This window comes from Peromyscus maniculatus, chromosome 7 (genome assembly GCF_049852395.1).
Source record: "Peromyscus maniculatus bairdii isolate BWxNUB_F1_BW_parent chromosome 7, HU_Pman_BW_mat_3.1, whole genome shotgun sequence".
NCBI lineage: Eukaryota > Metazoa > Chordata > Mammalia > Rodentia > Cricetidae > Peromyscus > Peromyscus maniculatus.
In genome coordinates, this window is record NC_134858.1 from 23,069,639 (window position 1) to 23,079,046 (window position 9,408).

Genomic DNA, 9,408 nt, shown 5'->3' on the forward strand with positions numbered 1-9,408 from the left:
TTTCTCAAGTAGTTCCACCAACTGGGTGCCAAGTATTCAAATAAAAATGTGGACCTCTGAGGGCATTTTCATTTAAATCCTCATAATCCCCAAGCACAGCTGTTTTCATGGATAAATGTTTTTATATGAATAGGTTCATTTGGTGTACTGTAGTAGTATTTTCTTCAGTCCAAATGTTTTCCATGCTTAATTTTTATAATTATGATTGAGAAGCTTTCATTAACAGTCTCTACAGTTAGCATATCATAATTGATTATTAACCTTCTCAATTCAAGTGTTGGATAAGATGGTTTTGGGGTATTGGAATTGAACCTGAGGCCTTGCATATACTAGACAGGAGCTCTGCTCCCCAGCCCTTAGGAGATGCTTCAATTATATCTTTAGAATACATTCTTTAAGGTAAATATGACATATCTAATTTTTAATACAGCTTATTATCCTCTTACTATGTATAAAACTCAATAGTGTTTCTACATTAGGTTTCTTCTTTTGATCATTAGTGTCATTTAAAATTGAGATGTGATGTCCCTTTGAGGACAATACACTTTCTTGGTGAGACACTTTCTTCACACTTAACCATTTTTGTTGGACTTTATTATGAGCTTCATGTCCAAAGAGGAAAATACATTTGTCAAAGCACATACATTTAAAAATGCAGATATCAGTAAAAAAGGTACCTGAGTTGATTTTAAATTTTCTACAATTTAATTTTAGGAAAAAATTTCTTGTAAGTTAAGATGAATAAAGTGGAGCTTCACTGTGTCTTTTACTGCTTATTTTGGAATTTTATCAAACATTTGATTGTCTAAGAAAATACTAATATGGATAAACATTGGTTCATTGTTTACTTCTAAATATTTTATATTTTTTTCTTTTCAATGAAAATGTATTGTTTGAAATTCCAGCATAGTTCCATTTGGATTAGCTGCTTCTGCCATTTGTTGCTTTTGGCTTTATAGTGTGACTCATTTTCATTGTTTTCTTTTAATCATTTAGAACCTTGGAAAAGAACAAGAAGAAAGGCAAGATCTTTTAAACTCTATTGACCACCAGTTATGTATTAGTTGCCAATATGCCAGCTTGGACATCAGTGTTTGTTGGATCCGTTTGACCAATTTGCACCAATTTTATCCATAATGATGGATTTAACAGCATGACAAAAATTATTTTTTTGTTGTTGTTCTCGAAGGAGATTAAGATGCCTTGAATTGTCTAGGATATTGTGTACTTAGAAATTAACAGCTCTAAGTACCTTTCTACATTTTCTTTTTTTTTTTTTTTAAATTAAAAAGATGTCTTCAGTTTAATGCAAGAAAACATTTTACTGTTGTACAATCATGTTCTGGTGGGTTGATTGTTTACAGAATATTCTAAAATAAAAGGACTCTGGAAGGTTTTCATTGAGGATAAATTGCCATAATATGATGCAAGCTATGCTTCTCTATGATAATTATAATACAGAGGTTCCATTCGATGCAGCCTATACAATAATGTATTTAGTCTAACACAGTGGACCCTATTTTTGACACTTCCATTGTTTAAAAGTACACATGGAAAAAACCTATATGCTTACAGTGCACCTAGAGCTTTTTATAACAGCCTTTTTTTTGTTGTTTGTTTGTTTTGGATTCTTTAAATATATATATATTATTCTCATTTAGTGCCCCTTTAGCCAGAATCTCATTACTGCTTCATTTTTGTAATAACATTTAATTTAGATATTTTCCATATATTGGCCCTGCTAAATAGAATATAGCATCTTTCATATGGTAGGAACCAACAAGGAAACTTTCCTTTAACTCCCTTTTTACACTTTCTGGTAAGTAGCAGGAGAAATGCATTTGTAGATCATTTCTAGGCAAATTGTGAAGCTAACGACCAACCTGTTTCTACCTATACTCAGTCTTTTGTTTTACTAGAAATGGGAATCATGGCCTCTTGAAGAAAAAAAAAAAGTCACCATTCTGCATTTAGCTGTATCCATATATTGCATACCTGTATTTTTTTGTTTGTATTGTAAAAAAAATTCACATAATAAACAATGTTGTGATGTAACAAGTGTGGTGTCTTGCATATTCTGTAGTAAACTGACAGGTTGGGAAGACACTTGAATTCCTTCTGAGGCTCTGCTGCATGACCATCTTAGTAAGCATATGTATGGACCAGTTCTCAGACAGCCAGCACCCTCAGCTATTACTAATGCTCATTAATAAGTTACTTCTAAAATGTTTTCCCACTCTTATTTGGATTATGTGTACTCTTGAAAGTCCTGCAACTGTTGGGTCTTTTTTTCTTTTTTCTTTAAGAGTGTAGTGCAGTTTCTTACTAAAGTCAAAATAGCTTTTTTTTTTTTTTTTTGGTTTAAATTAATGACCAAAGCCATGGTAATTGATCATTCTAATTAGCTAGTGTCTTTTGTTTAATTCAGAGCCTGAAAGACAGACTTAAGTCAGAATGCTTGAAAGATGTTTACTGCCTTTTAGAAATACTTACTTCTGGATTTTAAAACATTTGATTAGAAATACTATTCATATCATAGAATCATTATATAAAAATTCACTCCAAGGTGGCTATTTTAAAAGTAGAACTTACAAGGCCTTCAGACACTGTAGGTGTAATTCTAAACAGTCTTATTAAAAAACACAGAGCCAAATGCAGAGTTAAAAGCCCGGAGATTAGAGAGCAGTAGCCAAGAGCTAAGACCACCTTCTTACCACCCACTGCTGCTGCCGTCCTTCTCAGAAAGAGACCTACTTCCTGTGTGTTTGTATTTTTATTGCCTTTATGTTCTGCCTTCTCATTGGCTCTAAACCCAACCACATGACTTTCTCGTCACTGCCTGTCTATACAGACCTCCAGATCTCTGGTTGGTTCTTGGATTAAAGGCGTGTGTCACCATGCTGGCTGCGTCCTTCAACACACAGATTCTGCCTGCCATGTGATTTGGGTTAAGGGCTTGTGCTACCACTACCATACTTCTCCTTAATGGCTTGCTCTTAGTTCTGATCCCCAGGCAACTTTATTAACATACAAATAAAATTACATTTCGGCACAAATAAAATATCACCATAAAACACCATTTAGGAAAACCCAATAATCATTTACCCTTAAGAGATGGCCTTCATTAATTTGAAATTGCCTTATGTGTTTTATTTAATACTAAAATACCATCTCCTTTTGGAAAACATAAAATGCTGTGTGTAGCTTTTTAAAAATAAAGTATAGCGATATCTGGCTATGGTGATATATATCCATATTCCCAGCTTTGAGGAAGCAGAGGCAGGATTACTGCTCTAAGTGTGAGGTCAGCCTTAGCTACATGGTGAGTTTGAGGACAGCCTGGACTACATGATGAGTTCCAGAACAGCCTGGGCTAATAGATTTTGTGTCCAAAGTAAGTAAGTAAATTTAAAAAAAGATTTGCAGTGTGTGCTGAAGTGGAATAACTATGGTGAGTATCTTTGTTTGGATGCTTTTTGGTTGGTTGGTTTTTTCTTGTGCTGTGTTGAGAGACCAATACCTCTTTTCAAAAAGGTTTGATTTAATACATTTGAAGAATGAGAAATGAAAAATATTTAGGTTTCCTGCCTAACAAAGTACTGTTGCTTCTGCAGGCCACTGTCATGTAGTCTGTGTGTTAATGAATATATTGATAAGACTTCCCTCATTTTACCACCCTTAATGAAAGTACCCCAGAGCCTTACCCAGGCCCAGGCTTTCACCGAGTCATATAAAGGAGTCTATGGAGATTTACTGGGGCTTTTGATCATTAACTCTTGAGTTTTGAGCACTGTGGTAACTGGTTTGCTGGGTGTTTGTGTATGTCTGGTTTCTGATTTTCTTTTTGCTATCAAGAGTGGTTGACCAGGCACTGATTCCATTGACTTGCCTAAACACTGGTAGTGGAATTTTACTGCCACCTAGTGGAGGTGAGTCTAATTGTTTTCTTTCCAGTTTATCAGATTCCATTGGACATACTACTTCTCTATTGCTCCGGTTGCAATCCTGAAAGCTGAAGAGGGGCCAGGGCTTTGCCTCTCAAGCTCATTGTCTGGGTGTCACCTTCTTGCCTATGCACTCTGATTCTGATCTAGGAGTGGAAGTCAGGTTGAAGAAAGGAAAATGCATGGTTGCTAAATGCTGCAAGAACACTGTGGACTTAAAAGTTGCCTACTAGATCCTCGGCTCTAAACCCAGTCCTGCTTCCGTAGTAAAGTATTTTGGAGGATACACCCACAGTTGTAGGTATAGATATATAAAGCTATAAAATGTACCCCCCAATTACTGTGAACATTGAAGTAGTGAAATGTAAGCTTAGCACTCAGTATGCTACTTGAGCAATTAATATAGGTCATATGTTGACAGTAGTATGTAGAGACTCAGTTACTACTTAGTCCCTAAGCAAGCACTGTTGAAGACACTGTTGTCCTGTTTGATTTGCAGTGAACACTTGTTTGGTACATTAAAATAAAAGCCTTGATAAATAAGCAGACGTTCCTGTCCTTCACCCAACATGTGCACCGGTTTCAGAATATCACTTGGTTTCATCTGTCAGACTTGCTGTTCTTCAGTTGTTAGCACAGACTGGTGCTCTGTGGCTTCAGATCTCAGCTCTGAACTGGACACCATTAATCACTGTTTCCTTGGCTCCAATCCTGAGCTCATACCTTTGCTTGTTCAGGGTTTTACTGTATGACTTAATGAGACTTGCAGACCTTGGGGTTTGACTGACTGACAAGTAGTTTCTGAGTTTCAGGAGATGGTCCTTTTTCGGTGTCTGAGCTGCTGTATCTACACTTGCCTTTTTGCACACAGAAGGTAGTCTTTTGTTTGTTTTTCAAGTATTTTGTTTTGCTTTATGTATATGTGTCTGTGTGTATATATGTTCTGTGTATTTGGGTGCCCTTGGAGGCCAGAAGAAGGCATCAGGCCTCTGAAGTTTGCAGTCAGGAGCCATTGGTAATTGTGAGCCACCTGATGTGGGTGCTGGGAGCTGAAGTTGGTCCTCTGTGAACAGTAGCAAGCACTCTTAACTGAGGTTTTTGGAGTTATTGAACTCTGTCTTGACAGTAGGGCACTCTAGAAATCAGGTAACTGTCCCAAAGAGGAAAGAAATTAAGGTTGGGTGTCAGAAAATGTCCTGTGTAAGATGGCTGGTGGTTTAGTAGCCATCTCTGGAAGGAACATTGCCATTTATATGATGCTAACCATGTTTACTTTTGTGTAAATGGTTTTCACCAAAAGTGGGGGCTGAGCATTTCCTGTATTCTTTAGATGTTGAGAGCTTCATGGGAAGAATGAGGAATATTCTTGGCCTGAGCAAAGGACAGTTAGTCCAAGGAGACTTTGCTCTGTCTGGTTCACAAGGGGTAGCAGGAAACCCTATTGGCCATGCAGAACCTCTGGGTTCAGTGCAGCTCACAGACCCCCTGAAAGCTGATACCACCTGGCCTTCCTGAATCCTTTCAGTAGTGAGCATAAGATAGTGGGCACTTGTGCGCATGGGTGTGTGGGCACATGTAAAGTTGGGGGTATGACTTGTGGTGAGTTAGGCACTGCTAACAAATCTCCTTCCAGGGTGGATCCCACTTAGGTCCCTGACTTCCGGGTATGACAAGGGCCAGTTTTCATATTTACAAGTAAACAGAACACAGAGTTCCTGATTGTGGGGCTACTTGGCTAACTTGAACTTGACCTGTTTCATATGGAAATGAAGTGCAAGCATAGAAAAGTTCCAGTGTTCTTGAATATGCCAGTGTAAGCAGCTTAGCAAATGCTGGGTGAAGTGATGGGTGCCCTGGCACTGTGTAAGTCTTTGACCTTGCTTTTCCAAAGGCAGAGATTATGGCATTTGAGGTGGGAGTAGAATCTACCAGGTTTCTTTCCTCCAGGATCAATCTCTGTAGTCAAATGATGCATAGCTACAGCTTTTGCTCCAACGGGAGACAAAGATGATTTATTCTGAGTCATATATAAACAACCATGGACTGGGACATACATTCAGATTACCCAATTGGCACACTCCACTTTGGAAGTGGTTTCACAAGCATTTAGAGCCATAAGCCAGTAGTACATTTGTGGGTACATCAGGTAGGTGGACTACAGCAAAAGGGAAATATCTCTGCTACAGGTTTTAGATATCTCAAGGACACTTAGCTTTTGTGTTGGTGGAAGCTAATGAATGGTCTGACAAGAATACATTCTAAAGGCTTTATTGGTCAAGTCAGATACAGAGGTAGAAGGTAAATGGCAGTGAAGGGGCCTAAATATAGCCCAAGGTAATTTTGACTCTTGACCTATAACATTCCAACTCTTAAACAAACTTCAATTGGTCAATCAGTTTACAGTCTTAGGAGATGTTTTTGAAAACATTTACTTGTGGGAGTAGGGCATGCATGTGCCACAGCCCCCATGTGGAGGTCAGAGGACAACGTGTAAGAGTTGGTTCTCCTTCCATCATGTGTTTTCTGGAGATGAAGCTCACATCACTGAGCTTGGTGTGTTAATCCTTTGAGCCATCGTTCACTTCTGTAGAGGTGTCACTGTTCCGGGAAACCTCAGTTCATGGGTCTCCCTGTTCCAGGTATCCTATTTTGTGTAAGCAGAAGCCACATGTTTTACATTACATGGTGCCAGAAAAGCTTATTCCTAACTGATAGACTGAGGCCAAGTAGGCAGGAGAGTATTCATGAGAGAAGTAGCTGTTGAAATATTAACTAAGAGGTTATCAATCATGGAGTTGTCCATTGTTATCTGGGTCTGCACTCTCTCCACCCTCACTACTCATGTAAAATTCACATGCAACACACAGCAGTAACATATCTGAAGTTAGAAATCCCAAGAGCTCAATGTGGCCTTAAAGGAAAAAAAATGCACCAGGGGCGGGAATCCAGCATCCTAGCCCACCGGAAACTCTACAGCGTGTGCCATCTAGCTAGAGTGGCTGTTTACCTCCATGTCTACAGTGAATTGTATTCTGATTTCTATTTGGAGTATTTGCATTGATTCACTAATCTTTCCATTTCAGTTTTGCTTGTGGCCAGTTTGATTCTACCACTATAATTTGGTGACTATTCCTAATTCTAGAAAAGATTGGTCTTTAGTGTTCAGATTATTCTAACTCTTTTTTTTTTTTTTTTTTTTTTTTTTTTTTTTTTTTTTTTGGTTTTTCGAGACAGGGTTTCTCTATGTAGCTTTGCGCCTTTCCTGGAACTCACTTTGTAGCCCAGGCTGGCCTCAAACTCACAGAGATCCGCCTGCCTCTGCCTCCCAAGTGCTGGGATTAAAGGCATGCGCCACCACCGCCCGGCTATTCTAACTCTTATTTGTGACTGATAATCAAGTTTGTCTTATTTTGAACTTTCACTATATTGGGAAGTAACAACTTTCCCAGAGTAATTATTCTTCTCTGTATTAAGCGTGAGTGGCAGAGGTAGAGACAAAAGCCTAGGCCTGTGAGAAATCAGGGCTCCATAGATTTTATGGGCATAATCAAATTGTATTTCTTGTATCACAACAAGAGTCATTTCATGATGTCTCCTATTTCTCGTTGGCGAAATCTCAATGTTAGGTGGTCTTTTTTCTAGTCCTCTGCTGATTGCTACAAAATACCTTGAGGGCCCAATGAGGGAACATGAGTCTTAAGGTAATGACGTAGGTCACAAATTCCCCATATATTTATTTTTATAATTTTGGTTTTTTAATTTTCTGTGTATTTTCTCTCTCCAATGTCCTATTTTTAAACACAAGCCTTTTTTAAAAGTTCAACATTCTTTTTAAAATTTTTATTTATTTTACATCCTGAACACAGCCTCTTCTCCCTCCTTTCTTCCCACTCCCTCTCTCCACCCCTCCTCCGTTTTTGCTCAGAAAGGGGCAGGCTTCCCATGGGCATCAGCAAAGCAAAGCATATCAAGCTGCCATGAGACCAAGCACCTACCCCTGTTCAGGTTGGGCAAGGCAATCAGCACAAGGAATGGGTTCCCAAGAGTTAGCCAAAACACCAGGGACAGCCCCTGCTCCCATTGCCAGGAGTCCCACAAATCGACCAAGCTATACAACTGTCACATATATGCAGAGTGCCTAGGTTGGTCCCATGCAGGCTCCCTGTTTGTTGGTTCAGGCTCTTGAGTTATGAGCCAGGCTAAGCTGTTTCTGTGGATTTTCTTGTGATGTCCCTGACAACCCTGGGTCCTACAATCCCTCCTCCTCCGCAGGACTTCCTGAGCACAAGTGCAGCCCAATGTTTGGCCATGGGTATATGAATCTGCCTCCCTCAGTCACTGGATGAAGGCTTTTCCATGACAACCAGGGTAGTCACCAATCTGATTGCCGGGGGATGGCCAGTTCAGGCTATGCATTCACTGCTGCCAGGAGTTTCCCTTGCATTAGGCTTCTACTCAACCCCATAAAGCCCCCCTTTCCAGTAATCTCAGCACTTTTCCTCAGTGCCCACCTGCCTCCAGTCCACTCAGGAAATCTCTATTTCCCCTTCCCAGGGGAGATCCATGCATCCCCCATTGGGCCTTCCTTGTTGCCTAGTCTCTCTATGTCTATGAACTGTAGCATGGTTATTCTTTACAGCTATTATCCACTTATAAGTAAGTACATACCATATTTGTTTTTCTGGGTCTGAGTTACCTCACTCAGAATAATTTTTTTTTTCATAGTTCCATCCATTTGCCTACAAATTTCCTGATGTCATTGTTTTTTACAGCTCAGTAATACTCCATTATGTAAATGTACCACATTTTCTTTATCCATTCTTCTGCTGGGGAGGTTGTTTCCAGGTTCTGGCTATTGCAAATAAGGCTGCTATGAGTATACTTGAGTAAGTGTCCTTGTGGTATGATTGAGCGTCCTTTGCTTATATGCCCAAGAATGGTATAGCTGGGTCTTGAGGTAGATTGGTTCCAAATTTTCTGAGAAACTGCTATATTGATTTCCAAAGTGGCTGTACAAGTTTTCATTCCCACCAATATTCTTTTCTCCATTGTATAGTTGTGGAATATTATTTTAACTAGGCAAAGATATGCTATATTTGTTTATGCTGCAGAATATTTCTTTAACTGTGTAAAGGTGTGATATTTTTGTTTATGCTACATTTGCTTAACGATATAAGAATGCATTTAATTATGTAAAGATATGTTACATCTGTTTGACTATGCCTGCCTAAGGTACCTGATTGGTCTAATAAAGAGCTAAATGACCAGTAGCTAGGTGGAGAAAGGCTAGGTGGGGCTAGCAGGAAGAGACAATAAATAGGAGGAGAAATCTTGGCTCAAATAGAAGAGAGAGAGAGGAGTGAGAGGAAGAAGAAGAGAGGAGAGAATGAGGGAGATGCCCAGGGCCAGAAACCAAGTAGCCATCAGCCAGCCATAGAGACAGCAAGAAACTGAGAGAAGATTA

The 9,408-nt window shown here is 39.2% G+C and overlaps 1 protein-coding gene across 2 annotated transcripts in view; it reads left to right on the forward strand.

Moving 5' to 3' along the window:
• Positions 1 to 2,058, forward strand: part of Septin7 (septin 7) — a 68,657-nt gene extending 66,599 nt beyond the window's left edge. For both annotated transcript variants that reach the window (XM_076575901.1, XM_076575902.1), the window contains exon 13: positions 997 to 2,058. In XM_076575901.1, coding sequence (XP_076432016.1) covers positions 997 to 1,036 — 40 coding nt within the window. In that variant the 3' untranslated portion in view covers positions 1,037 to 2,058. The remainder of the gene's footprint in view (positions 1 to 996) is intronic.
• Positions 2,059 to 9,408: the final 7,350 nt, after the last annotated feature.